At 38.7% G+C, this 22928-nt stretch overlaps 1 protein-coding gene across 1 annotated transcript; it reads right to left on the bottom strand.

Moving 5' to 3' along the window:
- Nucleotides 1-274: 274 nt before the first annotated feature.
- Nucleotides 275-2357, bottom strand: LOC147496200 (uncharacterized). Its single transcript, XM_086559211.1, has one exon. The coding sequence runs from the start codon at nt 2000-2002 to the stop codon at nt 1085-1087; it is 918 nt and encodes a 305-aa protein (XP_086415337.1). The 5' UTR covers nt 2003-2357; the 3' UTR covers nt 275-1084.
- Between the last annotated feature and the right edge of the window lie 20571 nt (nt 2358-22928).

Below are 22928 nucleotides of genomic sequence, written 5' to 3'. Positions count from 1 at the left end.
TAAAACCCGTTTTTTCAATTGGGAGAGAGATCATGTTTTAATAAGAGAATAATTACCGTTTTAATTAGATATGCTAGATTTTCTCTTTTCAATAGGGGAGGAATTCCCATTTTAATAGGAGAATAATTCTCTCTTTAATTAGAAGTGTTAGAATTTGTTTTAATAAGAGAGGAATTGAAAAAAAAAAAAAAAAAATCTCGTTTTTCAAATAGGAGAGAGATATAGATATATCAGTAAAAAAAAAAAAAAGATATAGATTGATATAGATTAGATATGACCCGCCTAATTGGTTTTATTTTATTTTTATTTCTGGATAATCCTCATATTTTATATATATATAAGGACATGTACATGTCAAAAGGTTACATTCAATCTCTCATTCTCAACTATAACCATAAGCCATGGTGGAAGTACATCTAACCATTCCACAAAACTGGGGAGAGAATGTCCAAAATATGCAATCTGGTTAGCACTTCTAGGCACCCGATTACACTGAAACAGTCCCAACAGTGGACATAATATACATTTTGCATAAACATCACCTAGTTGGCTTTATTTTGTTGGCAACCTCTTTATTTTGTTTTTATCGGGCGAAGTACAAAAGAGACTTTCATGTTTGACTGACCCGTAATTTGTCTTTCTATTGCCAAATTGACAGCCTTCTCAATTACCACGCATACAGACCAACACTGACAAGTGACAACAAAGCCGAATAACAGCTCACCATATTTGACCATAGTCAAAAGGTTTAAAAGAGCACCACGTAAGATCTCGTTTGGCCACACATTCAACGGTCTCGGATTTCGTCCCTACGAAGATATCCTCCGGGTAGAAAAACTCATTAAAATTTGAGTTCTGTAGCCAAATTTGAATCATTGAATGTATGTATTCGAATAAATTTCAAATTTTTTGCATGAATGTACCTGGTTTTCTCATTATTCATCCATCAAAAACATGCATGTGTTTCTTACTTACTTTTTACAAAGATCGATAACGGGATTCAATCAAGGAAAACCCAGGAAGAAATCGGAAACCAAACTAATCTAAACGTACTGCTACAAAATTAATTAATACATGTAACTAATTACAACGCTAGCTTGAAACTATATTGTTTTAACTTCCTTCCAGCAGCCTTGATCCTGATCTTACTGGTTGCACTCTTTTGATGACGATGTTCCGATATGTGGGCCTTTACTAGTTGCGGTACTACCGGGGTCGTTGTACCTGCTTTGGTTATTTGCTGTTGGGATTTCTTTCTTCTCTTAATCCCAAACGAAGAAGAATAAATCTTCCTTCTCTTAGACTCTTTGATGGTATCCAACTTGGGTTTCCATGACCGACTAGAAACAAGTTGAGTGTAATCTCTTTGCAACTCAGGCGTACTGCATATTCTTCCCCTGCTGCTGCTGCTTGAACCAATATTATTCTTGGTCATCGTCATGTCTTTTTCTTCTTCTTGTCCTTCAGCTGGTTGCCGTCGTTGTTCCAAGAGCTTGGATAAGAACTCATCAGACACGCGTATTTGCAAGGACCCAGAAGGAGTTTTCTTTATATCAAAAGGTTGACAATTAGCAATAGCTACCGCCTGCTTATTCCCGCTTTTTAATGAAGAAGGAGAAGAAGAAGAAACAAGCTGTTTAATATTGAAGGAGGAGGCGATGGTGACGAAGGATAGAACGGATTCGAAGAAATGGACAGGAAGCAGGAAGTAGCTGTGGCCGAGCTGCAGCTTGTCGTTAGGAGAAAGAGGAGGGATCTTCTGGCCGATGTAGAAAGAGTGAGAATGGCAGACTAGATGCTTGGGGAACTGAAGCATCAGCTCAGAAGCGTTGATGGGTTGGTGGTAGATGTTCACCACTCCGTCCCATTTGATTAGTTTCACCACTCTCCTTGGTCTTACTCTAATTAGCTCACGGTCTGCTTGATGAAGGCATGCCAAGTTCCCCAAGCACCAATATGCAGGGATAATGGTTTGGAGGTTCAAAAACTTCCTACGCCCCATGTATACTATGTTAGTTGTCAATCTCTAAATCTCCCTTGTGATCATTTACTCCTATTTATCTCAAGCAAGATCATGGATCAAAACAAAATGAGGATTAAGAAGAAGATATATAGAGACAAAGAAGGGCTTCTTCTAACTACTTTTGTCTATCTGCTTTGTGTTTGTGACTAAAGAAAAATGTGTAACATATGCACAATAGAATAATGGGAAGGTATGCCATAAGAATTTATAAGAAGAAAAGTAGGTGTAAAGTAAACAAGAAAGTGGATTTATTAGGAGCAAGCGGAGAGGGAGGAAAGTCTTACAAAATTACTCCTTCATTTTTTGGGCCTAATTTTGAAAAAGGCGTATGACCTGGGTAAAGCCCTTTTCTTTCTTTTTTTTCAATACATAGGTAGATCCGTAGATGGGGTGGTGTGTTTTGGAGGCGCTTAATTGACTCTTACTTTGACTACGTTTCTTCCAAAGTTCCAATGAGGCAATGACTCGGTCTTAAGCAGTTGCCTTGGCAATTTCTTAAGTGTATATATTTAGTCAAAATTAGTGCTTTTACTTGGTAATACTTCTCAAAGTTCTCAGGCCAATTACAATGGTTTGGTGCGCTGTTATCCACCAAATCACAATAGTATAGTGGATAGCGTTTCCAAAACCAATGGTTTTTTTTGACAGCCGGTAACAATGGCGTATAGAAAGATTTTTTTTATTTTTGGACTCTCCACTCTCCATCCCCCATTTTCGAAGGTGTGTGGGAAAAAAGATTTAAAAAAAAAATTCTAGCCGCCACACAGTATGACGTGTGGCTTAGATTTCTTCTACCCACCACTCATACGGGCGTGTATACGCTATCTTGTTAAAACTGGCGCTATAGATAGATAAACTTATCCCTATAGTGTTAGCAGGTTAGCATTTTGACGCACCATTGTATTAGAATTTTCCGTAATATTTAGTGTTTTGCCGTACCATTAGACTTAGTCTAAGTGGTTCAAATCTTGAGCTCTCTCCCTTTTATTTCTCAAATAAAACACTTTATTGTTTAAAATGGTTTGACACTTTGAATAACATTAAAAAACAATTGACAAACCAGTAAGTGAACGTAGGGCCGGCCCTTTGTTTCAAAGGGCCCAATGCAATGTCTAAAAAATTGAACTTTTATCTGGATTTCTAATACTATAGTGGGTTTTTAAGAGCTTCACGAAGCCTTTTTCTTTTGTTTATATTGGGGCCTATGCAAAGCTTTAGACACCGGCTCTGAGTGAACCTGGAGCAAATACATTGAGTTTCGAATGTTGAGAGCATATGCTAAGTAAGACTTAGCATAATTAACCAATTATTTTGAGTTACAAAGTTTGATTTGACAAAATGTGTAAGATGTAAGAAGAGAAAGATAAAATTAACAAAGCTCTTTCTTATTCATTAATGGTGTTTACAGTGCTCACTCTTTCTCTTTCTGTCTACATGTGAGAAATAGAAAAAATCAAGTGGGAGGAATGAATCTGGTCTCTCTTTCTTTTGTCTCTACTCTTTTTATAGTTACTCTACATGTGTTCATCCAATAACTTTTTGACATGTGTCAATCCTTGTCTCTTTCCTTTGTACTTGAAATTTATAATGAATATATCGACCCTCATGTCGATATTGTATAGGGCAGGGATTGGGTCGGATATGGCTATATCCGAATCCAAATCCGAATAGTTTCATAATATCCGAACTCGATTATATCCGAAATTTAATATACGAATCTGACCCGAACCCGATCGAATCCGACTAACCCGCCGATCGGATAACACTAAAAATTCAAAAAAAGCCCAAAAAATATATCCGAACCCAAATCCAACAGGCCCGACCCCGATCCAAATAAGTAAACGGATATAAAAATCGACCCGAACCTAAACTATTCGGGTTCGGGTCGGGTCGAATTCGGGACAAATCCAACCCGATTCCCTGCTCTAATATTGTATTAGAACTTTATTAAAATAATGTCGAATATCGGTATATATAATATTTGGGCACTGTTGTATATATAATTATATACTAGTTGAGAGGCAATTAACACTGTTGTATCGCTCCATGCAATGGCTTCAAGGAAAACATATCCTTGTCATTGTTTCTCAGTTTCTCTAGTCATCCTTGGTCGCCAAATAAGGCCTGCCCTCCTGAGTCCTGGCTATTTGGATAGCAAATTAGTACAAGCCACCTTTGGTTGCCATTACTCCATATATACTTGCAACCACACGTGGGTCAGCGGTGGCCCATGCATAGGTACATTTCCGATTGTGTACTTAATAATGAGACTTGTGCAACAGCCAATTGCAAGAGACTAAGAAATTAAGAATTGCACGTGCTCCATCAAGTTGGAATGTTCTATATATCATTGGAAATTTATTTGATTAAGTTTCAAAATTAGCAGCTGAAGCCTGAAGAACTCAACGCGACATTGATAACGATTTATCCCCTATCCATTTATGTTTGACCATTTTACAAGTGTGATTTGTGTGGTTAAAAACTTTAAATTAGTCTGGCATGTTTACTGACCCAGTGCTCCGCTACCAAGTTAAAATTAGCATAAAATGTTGGTTGCCTAACTAACACCGAGTCAAACTCTTTGTTTGTAGTGTCCAAGCTTTCACTAAGCACTGTGATCAATTAAGAAATAAAATGGCCTTAATTACTCTCACTAATCAATAAAGGTAATGTTAAGTAAACCCCAAGCAACTTCACTCTAATCAGTAGTGGTCCCAAATCCCAATTGCTTGTACCTCCGTATCAGCCACTCTGTGTTTGAGTATCAAATGTTTCGTGTGGCAAGGATATGTGTCCCCCGACTTCAAGTTTCAAGTAACCGAACTGATCATGAATACTACTTGTTTTAGGAAACCTAACTATATGGAAGAAAAAAACTGTGCCTTTACGCAATTACGCCCTTGAGAATGGGATTTGAATGGAATGCAAGTATTGAGAATGGGATTCTGTCTCACTGAGCCTTTACAGTTTACACCCTTAAATGAGACTTCTGAGAAAACCAACTTCTCTTTTCAAAGACGCCCGTCAAAGGTGGAAGCCTGGAAGGTGAATACAATCTTCAGCTAGAGCAAGGGCAGATCGGGAAAAAAATTGTAGTTATAATAACACCCTGTTTCACCACAAAAAAAAAAATTTGTTAAAATTTCTATTAGCAGCCCCCTCTCTTTATTCAAATCCCCATATTTTTTAACACACGACAGACGGATACCTCATCTTTTTCTTTAGAGCTTCTTTATACGCTCCAAGAAGAACACCAAATCCATAAAAAAAAACATGTACAATCAAGGCATAGTCTTACTATCTCGCGACAATTTTTTTCATTCGCTCTAAGAAAAACTTGTGATCAAGTTGATGAAGAATAGTTTTGGTAATTAATACAAGCAAAGATTCCATTTTGGTGAACACAATCATTTCGCGCCAAATTGATTTTTTTGCAGTGGCTATCAAAAAAAAATTTAAAACAAAAAAAGACTCACGACAATAACCTTCCATAAATTTGCCATCTTTTTTCACATAAATTTCTTACCGTAGGTGATTTTTTATATGATTAATAGAGGGGTGCCAATATCTTGGAATTGGTCAAAGGGGTGCCAATCTCATAAAGTAGGGTGTAAATACCGCAACCCACAATAAAAGGTGTTAATATGGTTAATTTGACAAAACCCCCTGAATTATATACTAGTTTAAACTAAACCACTTATTTTTTAAATCATTAGACTTAAACACCCAAAATAGTTGGCATTTCAATTATTTCAAAGGCTACCCTTATTTGACCCTTCTATCTTCTTCCCCAATCACTCGTCCTCTGATCCCCAATCCCAACTTTATTCCACAATACAATCACAGTCCAAATCCCATAACCCCAACAACAATAACACACCCAACTAACCTTAAGTAAACCCAATGAAACTCAATTTCAACCTCTAAATACTCAATTCCTCTAATTGTATCAAATGGAGAATAATAAGTATAAGGGGTTACAATATAGTTTGAACATTTTACCAAGTAGGTATCGTTTCAAATTCTTGGTACTTGGGTTATAATTTTGTATAGATATGGTGGTAATGTAGGATGTAGGAAAAATGGAATAGGAAAGTGATTGAGGAAAACAATAATAGGGGCAATTATGGAATTAAGTAAACAATAGGTGGTTTGGTCTAAATTGGTACATACTGTGTGAGCCATATTCATGACCACGAACATCACAGGTAAGAGGAGCGAGAGAGAGATGAGTGGGTCTCATGTGGTATTGGGCCAAAGGGATGGGCCCAAAGAGAAGAGAGGACCAACGACTTTGACTTAGAGAAAAAAAAAGGAAAGGAGAGAATAGTGGGCCTTGTATGGTGTTGGGCCCAAGATCATAGGGTCCAAGGACTTTGACTTAAAAGGAGGGGTGAGAAGAAAGAGAGAAGGAGGAGGAAAGAAAGAGGGTGGTAGGAAAGTAGAGGAGGAACTACGAACAGTGGGGGAACATCGAAGATTAGAGGGTATGAATTGGGTTCATACAATGGCACCGTCTGTGGGGATCGAGTAGATAAGTAGATAAGGGGAGGAGATGGGGGGAGAAAGAGGGAGGCCGTGGATGCTATTTGGGGTCAACAAAAACCATAAAGAGGTCGTCTCAGCAAAGCTTGATAATGATGCAGTGGGGGTACTGAAATGGAGCAAAATTCCAATTTCTCCTGAAATCTTATTTCGTTCAATCACCAAAAATTTACATATTCCACATAGTTAACAATTCTGAGTCAACTCAAAACTTGAAAGACTCACTCAAGTCAACTCAAATCTACTTATCAAACTTGTTAATTGATGGGGCCTTCAAAAGGAAGTTGAAGGGTTTTTTGAGGAGATGTTGGAGTTGGGGGTTGATAAAAGTAAAATGAATAGTTTTACCTACGAATAAATGATGAAACTCAAACGCAAGTAAAATTAAAACTCAACTATTTCTAATTATCAAAGATTTCTATTCTCGATTCTATCAAAATAGAGTTGGAGTAAAAGATTCGTTCCACTCCTAGTTCTTTAGTATTCAATGTTTTCTAAGATTATCGATCCTAGCCAAAGTTAATGAGAGTAATGATGGAATTATACTATGATGCAAATTATACTAACAAGATACGATAATTTAACAAATAATACTAAGGTTTGAATCTAGATAAAGAATTAGGAGAATTTGATTCTACCTTGAATCCAACTTAATAAACTAGTATAGATTGTTGTAATCCAATTCTTACGTTCTTACGATAAGAATTGGTCATTCTAATCCCTAATCAATCATGGCAATCTCTACCAAATAATGACTAGCATGTGAGGAAGTCCAACCCATTCTCATGGCGAATCAACTACCTTCTAGAGTGGAATAGACTCTTACAAGTAGTTCTACACTACACAATCAAGTTTTCTTCAAGACTTCATCAAACCCCTTTAATGGAGGTTTAGCCTTGATTCATCAAACTATCATTTCCATTTGAATTTGAACAAGACATAATATAAAGATTCTAACTTTACTAATATAAGGTTTCTAATCAATAATTCAAAACTAAATTAACACTAAGAAATGATTAACAACTAAGATATGAATTTAACAATACTAAAACTAAATAAGAATTTAATCACTAAACTAAATTAAAATTAAAAACTAATACTTTATTATAAAACTAAATATGATTCTCAATTAATAATTTACTTGTTCTAACTAATGTATTGCAAAGTAAAAACTAGATCTAAAAACAATAATTGAAAACTAATTTATGGAATGTAAAACTAGCTCTAGAATTCTATGCTAATGGCTACTTCAAAACTAGAATGCTTAAGAGTTAAGTCTTGTGTCTTCAAATGGAGGAGACAAGATCCACATTTTCGTGCATGGGCTGCGGAACCATATTTTGGGCCGGAAAATCGAGCCCAAAGCCCAATTCCTTTAGTCTACAAAGGCCTTTTTAGCTGGATTTGACTTCCACATACTTTTTGTCCATTTATGGTCCTCTGATTGGGTCAAAGCTTGGACCATCAAAAAGCTCCTTCCGAGACGGTCGTTTTGACATAAAGTAGGCCCAATTCCGAGGTCTGAGTCCAAAGATATGGTCTTCGGAAGTTCTATTGACTTTTGTGCGTTGTTTTTGCCCACATTAACTTTGACTTTTCAGCTTTGACCGGGCTTTAAAAAGGTTTTTTCTCCTTGAATCTTGGCCTTTAATCACAGAACTTCTTAACAACCAACCCTTGCTCCTCTATCTCGCCAAAGTGACACATTTCTGCACATAATTGACTCCAATGCCTGAAATACATAATAGCACATAATCAGCATTAACTCTTATTTATTACTCGCATAATTGGTCTAAAAGTATTATTGTTAAGGGGTTAAAACTACAGTTTTGGTCTCTTATCAAACCACCCCCAAACAGCATTTTGCTTGTCTTCGAGCAAATATGAGAAATTAGAATAAGTGACAAAAAATGGAGTTCTAACTACTCTTGTTTCGCCGAGTGCGATTGCATTGACCATATACAACAAGGCCTTAAACCACTAGGAATTCCCTAGTGAGCGAGTTATAGCCTCGTGAGAGTTTTCCAGTGAAGGTACTCACAAACTTCATCTATACTACAACGACTAAGAAATAAAACTATTGTTAATTTCCTTATTTATGTCTCAATTATCTATACATCTCATTAACAATGAATACAGAATAATCAAGTCGAGACCTAAGCTAATATATGCATAATAATCAATCATCTAAGAATAAACATATATACAATGACTAATACTATGAAATGCACTAGCAGGTCCGTTTCTGAAAACTCGGAATAGTGTCCTTAAGTAGGTCCTCACATAAATGTTAGGACAAAAACCACTATGATTTTTCGGCTCAAGTTTCGCTACTCCAGTGTGTAGTGGGCACATTTTACCTTACACTCTCAATGACACACAAGGAAGCCGGAGTCGATCAAACATATCTGCCACTTACTATCACACTAACTTATTTCTAATTGAGCTAGAGGTCTTTATTAGGTGTTGTGGGGATTAGGAGATGGTTTAAGAAGGAAGAAAATGGATATTAAAAAACGGACAAGTCTGAGATAATAGAGTCTTCATATTATGTAACTAGAGAAAATCTTGTTATTTACTTTTGCTTCTACACTTTATTTCCATCCTTAGCCATATTTTTTTCTTTTTTTTTTGTCCTTTGACTCCTTTGATTATATTTTTTTAGAGTTCTAACTCTTTATTTTATTTTATTTATTTATTTATTTATTTTTATTTGGATGGAAACTTTCTTTTCTTATATGAAGCGACTAACAAATTCTTGATTTCAAAGGTCTTTATCTTTTCTATTCTTCATCTCTATTCTCAGACTCATTCAAAGAATGGGTAGGTTGATATATATATATATATATATTATTTTGTTTTGTTTTTGTAACATGGTAAAGAATTTACGGTTTATGAAAGGCTAAAGAAAGGCTCAGAGGGGCGACTAGCGGAAAATAATTTCATAAAGTTTGAATTTCTGGCATATTGATCCAAAAAGGGCCTAAATTCTTGCTTAGGATATTATATAGTGATCAAGCAAGTGGACGTGTGATTTCTCTATCCGGATTTTACTTCTCCCTTGTGTCATTTCTCAAATATTTCACTCATATAAGACTTTAAGCTATAGTCTCACAGGATTTGTAGAATAAGTACTCTAGCATAGATTTCAGAACTTACTGCCAAACAATCATAGATACTAATGTAATATGTTTATAGATAGATGCATATATTATTACCTACATATTAACCTAAGTTTCTAAAAATTATTCTAACGCAAAAGCTACGTGAGACTTGTAGATTATTTAGAGCATAGAGAAAGAAAATAATACCAATATTCCTAAGTGTATAGCATAACTTTTTATTTATATTTTTGAAATTTTTGAATTTTTACTAGAAAACAAGTGCATACTGTACATATTTATATCCTAACAGATGCCTTAATTACACGTGTTTCTATACCCCCCCCCCCCCAAACAAGAAGCATGCTTTGTCCTCAAAGTATATAAATAAAAAGGGTAGAGAAATACTATGGAAACTCGTGAAATTCTGGAACATCTGCAAAACAAGGTTTAAAACATACTAATATAGAAAAATAAAAACAGACGCAACTCTATGTTAGCAAGAATCAAATTACTTGGGACATAAGTCGACACTAACTGAAATAAAAACTTACCTTAACTCCCGTTTAAGCATCATCCTCCTCATCTTCAAAGAGATGAGGTTCCTTCGCGTCCTGCCATGCCATGATAACTTGCCAAGCACGTCGCCGTGTGTCATCAACTTGTGCTAACCTGTCGAGTGTTACTATGTCTGATAGGATGTAAGGGGCAACCAAATGCGGCTGCACCTGCCATCCTGGCCAAGTCATAACTCGTAATGAATGAACCACCCAATTGGTGGGTCTCATGACTTCAACCCTTATCCAATCCGTAAACTGGGTACAGAATATAGGTAAACAACCACGCATGATGTGGCAAACCAAAATAGGCATAAGAAGATACTTATGCCTCATGCTTTGGGCTCTCTTAAGACTAGCCACTAATACTCGGGGAATGTCATATCGGCGACGTCCCTCAGCTAAAGCAAGGAAAATGTCACCAGCGGTACTATTTGCAAAAGTAAACTGCCACTCTCCTAAAATATTTATCAGGATGAATAACATGGTGGTGCCTACATTCAGGGACAGGCTACCAAGGGCTATGCTATACCACCCTTGGTCCATTACACGAAACACCCCTCCCCCATAATACTTATGGAAATATCTATAGTCATAGAGGTATCTATTATCGGTTATATATCCCCATGTGTGAATAGGATCAGGTATTGGTAATCCCAAAACTAACATTACCAAATACTTATTGAATTCTAGTGGCGTGTCATCAACTACAACGGAGAATTCTTGTTCTCCATCCTGGTTACAATGGAAACCAACATTATTGTAAAAATATGCAGTAAGCTGAGGTGAATACGAGTCATCATCACTTACCAGTAGATTCCTCCATCCTAACTGCAAGATCCTATCGCGGAACCAACCTGTATAAGTCTCGCTTCCCAACAAGTCTTCGAAAGACTGCTCTGGTATCACTATAGGAGATGTCATCACAAAACTACTCTCTAGAACAACTGCAAACGATCCTGGAACAACCCACAAAAAATTGGAATTTTTCGTGCCTACGGATGTCAGAGCGCAGGGGGCGCTCAAACTATGCTTGGGTAGGGCGCGGGGTGCGCTCTAGTCTAAGTTGAGTGACAGGCACTTAGGCGTAGGGTGCGCTCACTTTTTGCCTGGGATGGACGTGGGTCGCGTTCAGGTGAATTTTCGAGTTCCAGGTGGGCAAGCGCAGGTGGCGCTCAACTGAGGTGCAGGCGCGCTCCGTGCAGCTGAAGTGCTAAAGTGAAGAAGAAAAAAGGGAAACTTGGGAGTGAAAGGTGAGAGATGAAAGTGAGATGTAGTGTGGGTTGTGAGTGTAGAATGAAGGAGGTTTATATAGGTTGTGAGCTTCCAAAACGAATCGGCAAGTTGCCAAAAAGTTTTAAGGCAATTGCCGGAAACAAAATATTTCCGAAATCGAAAACGGAAACAACCCATATTCTTGATTCTAAAACAAACCTAATATCTTTTAGATTGAATTTAGAATAGTAACTTCTAAACTCTTTTAGATTTCATCCTACCACCATATCTACTTATATCCTGCTAATATCGGCAATATTCCCAACAATCACTCCAAAACACCTACTAAAATTGATGATCATATAAAAATCATGCTAGAATAAATAATATCACCCCAAAACAATTCGGAAAGGTGGGATTAACAATAAAATCAACACACAATTTGAAAAGAACCAGATTAAAATAAAAAGTCCAATTCAAATACAATTAACTACCGAATTCAAATTTAACTACGGAATTCAAAAATTAACATCCGAACTAATAAAAACAAATAAAAAACAACATCAACTCATAATATCCCTAAACCACGCGCTGCTGGTAGAGGATGGAGCATGAGATGAGGATGGGCCCTAAGCTTCCGATGGGCCTGAGCCATCCGTCCTTTGGCGACGACGCTCATGCCTCACAGACGCCTCCTCCTCATAAGAACCCCCGTGGGGGAAGCGTTCAAGCATATCTTCTCTGAACTTGCGCTGTGCTTCTATCTTGGCCTTCATCTCTGTATAATGTGGAACCTGACGTTGGAGGACTGTCTCCATGTTATAATGGAGATCCGCCTGGCTCTTGTCGAGCACTTCAAAACTCGCCTGAAGGGCCTTTTGTTTATTTCAAAATATAATTTGCCTATCTCGTATATCTTCACAAATACCATAAACGCAACGCAAGCCACTCTGTAGCACTGACATGGGTTCTAAATCAGACGTACACCACTCCAAGGCGTCTTCATCCAAACATGTCATATCCTCCATTTCCTCATCCGAATCAACCACCCTATCCTCTGGCAACTTCCAAGTCTTTTGGATACACTCCATATAAATAATTTCATTTGAATGCAATTTCAACATAGTCCTCTCAGTTCTTTGTTCCCCCCTCCCAAGACAACATTAGCTTCGTAATTAAAGCAGGAAATGGTGCAATACTCTTCCCAACTCCTCTAATCATATTTATCAAAAACTCGAGGATACAAAATTCATACCTCTTCTCTTGCAATATCCACAGAACGTGCAGACATGTCAAACCGATGTCGCTAACTTTCTCCTTCCCAATGATGTTCTTACCAATCCACTGAGCTACAGCCAGTTGGTTGGTTCGCAGAGATGACTGTCGAGCACAATGGGAATTCGAATTGTATTGACCCTCCATGACAGTGTCTTTCATCAATGCAGGAACTCCAGTATACTGGAATTCCTGCACAGTGGCTTCGAGGTGGCGTTCAAGCAAAATGCCTAAAATCTTAGCCAACTTCTCTCTTGATAATTCCCTCCTAGTCCCAGCCACCTTCATGAAAATTTGCTGACCATCCAACTCGCTATTCTTATAGAATTGTTTGACCAAATTGGAGTGGTAGAAATCATCTGTCGAGTACCACAACCTATTCCAATTCCTCCTAATCATCTCGTCACGAAAAAATGGCATAAAGCGAGCAGTAGTAAAAGCTTGTTCCAGCAAAATTCGTCGTCTTTGAGCCATTGACGGTTGTCAACGATTTGGGGGTTTGAATAAGGTAGGGAAAGAGTTTGAAACCAAACTCACTTAAAACAATGGGAGGTGGTGTAGTTGTGGTGGTGGTGGATTAAATTTTTGAAATTTTGTTAAGTTTTGGTGATGGGAAAGGATGGAAACGGTGTGGGAGAGGTTGTGGAGAAGATTTGGAGTGGGTTTGAATTTTTGGGCGTGTTATATATATATATATATATTTTTTTTTTTTAATTTTTAAGTGAAAATTTTATTGATACTGATAAGGATTTTTATAAATAATTAGGACAATCGTGCAACAAGCTGTGCTGCAAGTCCTTTATGAATAGCAAATCCTATTCTTCTAAAAACAAACTCGTTAGAACCAAATTTGTCATAACGCTATCGGGTCCATAACCTTTCAAGTCTTTTGAGAAGCTCAACCGACTGTTGTTCCAAGAAACCGAAAGTGTCAAAACTAAACGGAATGAAACAATGCTGGTTAGCCGTGCAAGCTTCCTCATGCTTCTCCATCTTCCCTGCCGCTGCTCTCTTAGCTGCTTCTCCCACCTTAAAGACTCCATTTCCAAGCCCTACCAACGGAGAGGCTCCAGTTACATCAACACATGCATGTCTCCCCTCAGACCAACTGTAGATCAATACATCTGCAGGTCGAAGTGTAGATCTTCCTTCATTCGGATCAGTGAGAAAATTAACGGGAGTCTCCTTTTTCACTTGTACCCCAGCCCTACAGAATGCATCACATAAAATATCTCTGACATGATCATGTCGGTATTTGAAACCTGGAAAATGTCTACAATGTGCTGCATGGTCCCTGAAAGCATCTAGTCTACTCTTTTTGCAAACAGGGCATAGACCACCATCAGAGTACAAAGGAATCATGAGACGGTACTAGAGAATAGAACGATACTCCATCGGCGACATACGCTGTCCAAGTCCCTCCACTAGAATAACAAGTAGAAAATCCTTTGCGTGTTCGGACTGCAATCATCTAATGACTGCTTTCTGATGAGCAGATAACACAAACTCCCTCTCAAGACCAGCAACAATCTTACCGTAGAACGCTTCCGCCAAAACTTTTTGTGGTTTTGAGGGGACGGTAGCATTCACAGCCATAGAACTGAGGTCAAAATCGGGCAGACACATACTCAATGCACTGCTAGCAACATCAAGAATCTCATCTAAAGGCACTGCCCCACAACTCCTAAGAATGTGGTTCTGAAGCTCAGAAGTCTGACAACGAGAGGCCACAAAAGCAAAAGTAGAGACATCAGTATCACAATACATACCTAACCCACCAAGACGTACTAGGAGTGTTGATAAACGCCACTGCAAATCACCAAAGTTAGGACCATCAGAAATCACAATACCCTGGAGAGCACTGCGGAGATGCCAATCAAAAGTCTTGGCTGCCTCTCTAAAAAGGGATGGTGGACAAGTGCGAATCACAAAGACCAACTTAGAGAGCCCAGCACAAGCACGTAAGAGAGCTAACTCACACTGTGGATCTTCCAATATAGCTAAACGGTCCATCAAAGTCACAACCTTTTCAACACGCTTGCGAGCAAGGCCCATGACAAAGGATGAATCAGTGCTGACCACACCTCCAAACAGTCTGACTCCCTACTGAGGACGGGATAAATCTGAAGGAAAGAGACCAGGAGTGGAGCGTCGTGGATCTAGTGATGGCCAAAATATCTCAGTTTTAGCCACATTAAGAACCAGCCCGTAAGAAGGTCCTTCTTCCTGAATCATACCTAAAGCTGTCGCCACCTGTTCTGTATCTCCGATCAGAGTCCCATCATCTAGATACCAAGCCTGTAGTATCAACTGACAACTGGATTGGATCCGCAGAATCAGGGGATGCAACACCAGTGCAAAAAGAAGGGGACCTAAAGGGTCGCATTGCTGGACCCCAGTAGTCGACCATATGTAGCCATCCCCCATATATAACCTCGCAGGTTGACAATACAAGTACTCAACCCAAGTGGCAATAGTTGGGCAACGGATACGAACCTCTCTCAACATGGTAGTCCGATTAACCATGTTAAAAGCATTCTGAAAATCTACAAGCAGCATCAAAAGAGAGGTGCTGTCACTGTTAGCATACACTATGCGGTTGATAACATGCAAAATCGCTTCTGCTCTACCAGAAACACCAACCCCATATTGAAAATCTTATAAGTATCCTACCACATCTTGGGAAACTCCTCTCATTGCAATCTTGGAGACCAGCCGATGCCAAACCATCCCCATGGCTATAGGACGAATACTATTATCCGGCTTGAGAAGTGGAGTAAGCGGAGCACTCGTAATGAATTCCGCTAACGGCTGTGGACATCGTCCCTATAACCAAAGATTCACCACAGGGGTCAATGCATCTAGCAAATCAGACGATATAGCTGCTACAGCACCACTCATGGCATCCAACAAATGCTGAGCTCAAAAACCATCATGACCACAAGAAGTACCTTTTGGAAATGACCTAATACATGACAATAGGACGTCTCTCTCTACCACTAAAGGGGGTTCAGCAAAAGGAACAGTCGGTCTTTCAGGTGGTTGTCGCATTGGGTGCTTCTCCTCTAATGCACATATAGTCTCCGCAGTATTGGAGGCAACTCCTGATGATGATAACACTTTAACAACTACAACAAAATGTCCATCAACAACTTTCTGTAGGCATCGACGTACATTCTGAGTGGAGGCAGATTTCCTGGTTGGTTGGAATGAAGGAGGCTCTATGACAGACTCTAAAAGACGAAACATCCCGCCAGGCTCATTCCATGTCGTCAAAGCATGGAGAATCTATTTTTGCTAAAAGTTTTTCCTAGTGCTAGAACGACGTTCCTGACGATTCTGTGGTCAAAAAACTTGCAGAGTGCAACATGGCAAAAGGAGGAGACGAACCCAAGGCATAACTGAACTAGGATTAGTTGTAATATCCCAGAGAGCCGATTTCAGTGCACCAAAAAAAGCCAATCGACAAGCACGTGGTATACTTTTCACAGTTCGGAAAGGTATATGAAATGCATCATCCAGTAATTTCTTATTAAGAGAAGAAGGAACAACAAGTGGATCAGGGGTATCACCACCACCCCTCTGTGTCGTGGATGCAAGATCTATAGTGCCGGGCTTAGGAGGCGGCTGTGGTATGCCCACAATGAAACATGGGGATTCCCCATTCTCCATCAAAACATGTGGTGGTATGGTAACATCTAGATGACGACACGGTATACCAAGTGCGTGGATACCAAGACAACGACCACACATCCATTTGTCTATAGACTTTAAAGAATTCTCCAATGACAAATACAGATCACAATCACCCTTAAGTTCGTCCCGTACCCTATCAATACTCAACTGACAACTTACGTGTTGTTTATCAAAATGCGTGAGAAAGTAGGGAATAGTAAAACCATTCCGGATTACCCCATTAGTGCATCCATGACGATCTCGAAAAGGGTAATGAACACGTTTCTTAAGAGGCAGGGCAATAGAACCAGAAGAAACAACATTCTTCTTTCTCATATCCCAATCCTATCGATAAGTCAGCAAAACCCAAATCCAATCACACAAAACCCAACATAAGCAAATCCCAAATCCTGTCGGCAAAACTACAAACCCCAAACCTCATCCAACCAATAAACAAAACCTAAACCAAAACCCTTCCGGCAAAACAAGGTACCAACCCAAAATTTTTTATCTCCGACAGCCACAAAAACCAAACAAATGAGTTCACCAAACCTAACAAACCTAATACAAGTCATTCCCTACCCCCAAACTAACCCAAATCAGTTACGGGAGGTAGTGGTTGGGCGTCATGGTGGAGAGTGCGGGTGTGAGTTTTACAGCGGTGGAGACGAAGGTAAGAGATGGCGGTGGTGGGATGTGAGAATAGATTAGGGAATTAGAGATGGTGGTGTGCCAAAGGTACGGTGAACATCGGTGAAGAAAATGGCAGTGGTGGGATTGGGGAAAATATAAAGGATGGTGGTGGTGTAGTGGTGGTGCTGTGTGGTGGACGAGATGGTGTTGGATTATGGTGGCAGTGGGCAGTGGGGTGTTGGGCAATGTGAGGAATGCATTTGAAGATGGTGGTGGCAGTAGGTGGTGGACGGTGGTGGTGCTGTGCAAGTGGTGCAGAGGCAGATCTGTTTTTGGTTCCTAGTTCCGGTGGTGACGCAGGTGTAAGGGAGAAGAAGGGATAGGTTTTTAAGGGTGCTGGTGGAGGTTCAGGGAGAGAGAAGGTGCGGGGAGAGAGGCGGTGGATGGAATTTTTTCCTGTGCTGGTGGATTAATGGGAATGGGTATGGGTTTTTTAGAGAAGGTGCTAGTGGAGGGTCGGGGAGAGAGAGGCGGTGGGTGGTGCAGCACTAGTGGTGCGGCAGAGAAGGGGAGAAGAAGGTGCAGCAGTGGTTTTTTTTTTTTTTTTTTTTTTATTGTTTGGAAGCTTTGGTAATGGCGGAAGTGAGAAGGAACTCGTGACTGTTTTGTTTTTGGAGGAAGGGGACGCTCGTGCGGTATTGGGCCCAAGCCCAATTTGATTTTCGAAAATTTTCGATTTTTTGCGCAACTTCAAACTAAAATTTCCGCTTTGTTACCGGTCCAATTTTTGCGAATGAGATATGGAAACGATCAGGAGAGAATTTATAATCCAATGATCCATAAAACACTCTATTCCAACTGTGGGTGACATATAAGAAGATAGAAAATGCCTCAAAATACGTGCATGACGTAAGTTATGTGAACGAATGAAATCTAAATTCATAGATAATGTCAACTCCAAATCAAATTACGATTAAACGGCATAAGTAGCAAAAATAGAAAGTTGAACAAACAAGGACGAAAATCCAAAACCCCACCCCCAAACAAATTTTTGGCAACAAAGTTTGAAAATTTGTTATAACGTGGGTATTTTAAAGTCAGATTCCCGAGACTTTCTAGATTACTATTTTTATGGTTTTGATTTTTTTTTTTTACTTTTTATGAATAAGATTTAATATAAGAAAAATGAAAAACAATAAAGACATAATTCACACCATAGAAGAACATGACTCAAAAACCGAGAAAACATGCAATAGTGGAAAACGTGAATTATGTTAAACGTAGACTTATGATCCAATACTTATAGCCACATACTCCATAGGGAGGGCCCGATTACTTGAATGGTGCACTTACTAATATATGGAATTATAAGGAAGTACACCAAACAACAAAATGAGTCGTTTATAGTCAGATACTCGAGACTTTAACAAATAACTGGATATATATATATATATATATATATATATATATATATATATATATCCTGCAGTTTTCCATATATCAACAACCTAAAGAGTTGTGGGTCTTTCTATAAATAAATAACATGGAATGCACCCCCAAACAGAATCAAGCATCAAGATTTTCTACGACGCAACTTATTGAAATGAAAGTGAAGTCTGATAGATCTAGAACGTAACCGAGCATGCACCTTCTTCTTCATCTTTGAACGAGAGGGTGTCCAAGTGAATGATCGTTAGAAAATGGATGTTTGTGGAAGATATGTTAGATATGGATAAGTTTTAGAAGTAAGGAATGGAAAAAATGAGAATGTGGGTTTAGCACAAAACTCATTCATGGTGTAGATGGGAACTGTCTCAATTCTGAAAATGAAGTTGTCAAGTGCCTTTCCCTTGGGAATTATTTTTGTATTAAGAGGATTTAGAAAATCATTAAGCACAGAAGAAGCAAGAGGGTCAAGCGTAAACTCCAGGTTTCTTTGAAAAGGTGGAAGGTGGGGAAAATTGGTGATGGAAGATGAATGAGTGTCAACTAGAGCTCTCAGGTCTAGATCATTAGAGGCCTTGAGATATGCAAGACATTTCTCGATAGGTGGGTCAAAAGAATCACTGGGATAGAGGGTGAAAAATTCATCTTTCGTCATAGTGTCAAGGGATGAAGGAATGTTGGCAAGGTAGGACTCGCGAGGTGGCAAGGAAGAATTGCAAAATAGACGAAGGAAATCTTCCTCGACTTCTAGGGAGTTCTCGTCGAAGTTGGAACTTCCAAAGGAAAGGAATTTGTTCATCTGATCATCCGAAAACGTGGTTTTTAAATAATCATGAGCTAAGCTCTTGACCATGCTAACCTCTCCATCGATATTCGTGTCAAGAAACTGTTTCCTCATTTTAAAAACATTTACCTCAACAGAAAGATGGCCAAAAGACAAGGACATCGAACCGTCACGGCAGTTTATGAGTGCGTTGGCAGTAGCCAAGAAAGGACGCCCTAAAATGATCGGAATAGGGTCGTTAGCGACTTCTGTATCAAGGATAACAAAATCAGCAGGATAGTAGAAATCCTGAACCTTAACAAGCACGTTTTCAATCACACCCTTAGGATGCTTGATAGACCTATCAGCTAATTGCAACGTCATTATTGTAGGTTGCATCTCCTGTATACCTATTTGTTTATATAAATAATAAGTGAGTAAGTTAACACTCCCCCCCAGGTCTAATAAAGCAGTGGTCGTGTGAGTATCCCCTAAGGTGCATTCTACAGTAGGACGACCAGGGTCCTTGTACATAACGATTCCATTGTGTTTCGTTAAAGTTGGAAACTATTATATTAAAAAGGCGTCTTTAGGAATCTCTGTCTTACGCCTAGTAGTGCACAACTATTTGAAAAACTTAGCATGGTGAGGTAACTTTTTAATTGCTTCAAGAAAAGGTAAGTTTATCATATCGTTAGATTTTTAAAAACTTCCCTAATCTCGTCAAAATTTGTATCTTTGTTTAACATACCTAATCTCTGAGAAAATGGTGGTTTCTCTCTATATTTATCATATGGATCAACAGGATATTTAACCTTGGCTTTCTGTTTCTTAGGTTGTGGTTTAACTGGTACCTCTATAGGGGTAGGATCTTCAGTTATCATTTCGGTATCTAGTTCGATATCCGATGTAGGGATTACTGGTGGGGTAACTATAGGCATAGTTACAGCGTTATCAACCACTCTGCCAGAGCGGAGAGTGGTGATGACATTTAGCTCACCTACGTTTGCATTTTCAGTACTAGTATTACCGTTTACCTTAAAGGTTGTGTTTGTTGTTTTAGGATTAGGTATCGCTTGACCTGGAAACACACCTTTGGGTTGTACTTTCTCTTGTGCTAATTGTTGTAAGGAAAGTTGGATGGCTTGTAAAATCTGTTGTTGGGTTTGCATAAAGGCATCAAAACGATCCGGTTGTGGAGGAGTGTTAACTATAGGTTGCGTGATAGAAACTATGTCACGTTGATTATTAATGGGTGGATTTTGGTAGTTATTATTTATAGGAACGATATCTCTATTAGCATTATAATTATTATTGTTATAATTATTATAATTCCCTTGTCATTGTCCTTGCCTCGGTGGAGCTTGGTTGTTATAATTAATGGGTGGATTGTAATTATTTGCAGGCCTAACATTTTGATTATTATACCCTGGAGGTGTTACTTGTTGATTATTTCTCCAACTGAAGTTAGGATGTTGTCTCCTAGGGGCGTTAGGAATAGGATAACTATTTATTGAGCAAACGTTATCTTGTTGTAATAATTGTTGTTCATAAGTAAGAGGACAATAGGAGTCGGGATGCTCTGGACTGAAACATAAATTACATAGATTGGTGTTGACATTCATGACGGGAATAAGGTTTTGTTAAACAGAAATAACCTCTAGCTTTTTCGTGAGAGATTCGATTAAATTTTTAAGTTCTGGACCGGGTTTTATCTTAAACATACCGGCAACCTTAACTGTTGTAGAAGAACTAGCGGAACGGGAGATATTGATAAGTACGTAAATGTTACATATTTACGCCCAATTTTATATTAGTTAGTCCGTTTATTTTATTTGTTTGATTAAATTAGTGCATTTTTGGTGATTTTGCAGGAAATCGAAATAATATATGAAGGTGTGGTAAAAGCGTAAATTGTTCACTGAATACATGTGTTGAAGTAGTAGAAGGTTGGACCACCTTTAGTTGGGCCTTAGTAATAGTGAAGTGAAGTAGAGCCGTGACCAGCAAAGGGTGGATGTTTTAAATTTAAGCCTAAACTTTAGTTTTGATCCATGAACCTTTATGAGCCCATTTCCTTAGAGCAGTCCATATACACACACTAAAAAGCCCTTACCCACTAATTACTGGTCACACCATTTCTTGTCTAGCCGAGAAGCACCGTAGGAACCCATCTTACCTTCTCCAAATTCATTCCATACGAACAGCAAACAATCCCTCAAATCCCGCCTTTACAAATTCGAACCAAGAGATTAAAAGCCCACATCGCCACCACTGAAGGAGGAAATCTTTAGTTTCCTTCTCCATTCATTCCGGCGAATAGGAAAGAAAAAACCCAAAAACCGAAACTTTCCAAAGAGAACCAAAACTGCCGATTCCAGACCCGAACCAAAGGAGTTTCTTTTTCGTGAGGATTCTCGCCGGATAAAGGGAGGGGGCGACAGCAGTGAAGGTGCTCTTGGCTGGAGAACAGAAAACAAACCAGTGAAGGAAGTCGCTGGGGGCTGGAAAAACGCAGAACACAGCAGTGAAGGAGGTTCTTGGCTGGTTCTGGAACGCAAGGGAAGCAGAGAATAGAGGGCGGCTCTTGGCTGAAAAGGCAAGAGGAAACCGTGAGCAAAAGGGGGAGAAGAGAAAACTAGCAATTGAGGCCGCTCTCGAATTCGAATCGTAAACGCATTAAAGAAAGAGAGAACAGAACACCAAACCCCGACTCGCGACAGTATCGGTTTTTGTTAATGGATTTATTTTCTTTTGATATCGCTGCTTCTGTTGCTTTATTTCCCATGTGTAACTAAACTATTTCTAGGGCGTAGATGAAACCTTAGATTGATGTGGATGTTAGCGATTTGATTTTTGGTATTCCTGAATTGTGATTAATGATTAAATTCTTCTTTGAACTCGTGATTAATTTATCTAGTATTTCTTTCACCGATTCTGTGATGCATTTTTGGTAGTTCGAATAGGTGATTGTTAATCGAGCTTGGAATAATTGTTAGTATTAAATCGTTTGATTGTTTGTCCGTAAGAAGACAAATAATGCTTTGGGTTTGATCTTTAGCTGAGTAAGAAGATAATTTTGCGAAGAAAGTACAACAAGAATTATAACGATAATATCATCGAGAAAGCAATTGATTATCATCGATTGCTACTCAGAAATATATAACTGGAATACCAAAGGTTAAGTCGATAGTGTCTATAGAGATTTAAGGTGGATTCGATAGTCCTAGAATTCTCTCCACTTAGCAGACCCCTATTATTTAGTTTATTCATTTATTAGATCGTAGTTAAATAAAATAGATTTAGTAGTAATTAATTCCAAATTTCTATAACACAACATTATCGAATTAGGATAAGTAATATTTTAGTATTCATTGTCCCTAAACAGCAATCCCTGTGGGATCGACCTCGTTCTTGCGCACCTATTACGATATAGATAGACCTCGCGCCATGCAGTATTAGTATAAGTAAAAGAAGATTTAATTAGCCTGTTTATTTAGGCCGGTTAATTTCCTATCAAGTTTTGGCACCATTGCCGGGGATTGTAGTAGTACAATTGAGTTTTAAAGTTTTATTTATCGTGATTCGTAGTTTAAGTTTAGTCGTAGATATATTATTTCATAGTTTACGTGTCTAATTTTAGTTATTTTTGCAGATAATTAAGCATAGATTTCTTCTTACAAGGGATAGTCGTG

This window comes from Coptis chinensis, chromosome 5 (genome assembly GCF_015680905.1).
Source record: "Coptis chinensis isolate HL-2020 chromosome 5, ASM1568090v1, whole genome shotgun sequence".
NCBI classification, from domain to species: Eukaryota; Viridiplantae; Streptophyta; class Magnoliopsida; order Ranunculales; family Ranunculaceae; genus Coptis; species Coptis chinensis.
Note: the sequence above shows the minus strand (reverse complement) of the source record. Positions and strands in the feature narration are given on the sequence as shown.

Excerpts from the sequence above, each read along its gene's own strand:
- LOC147496200 (XM_086559211.1), bottom strand. The coding sequence starts at position 2,002 with ATGGGGCGTAGGAAGTTTTTGAACCTCCAAACCATTATCCCTGCATAT.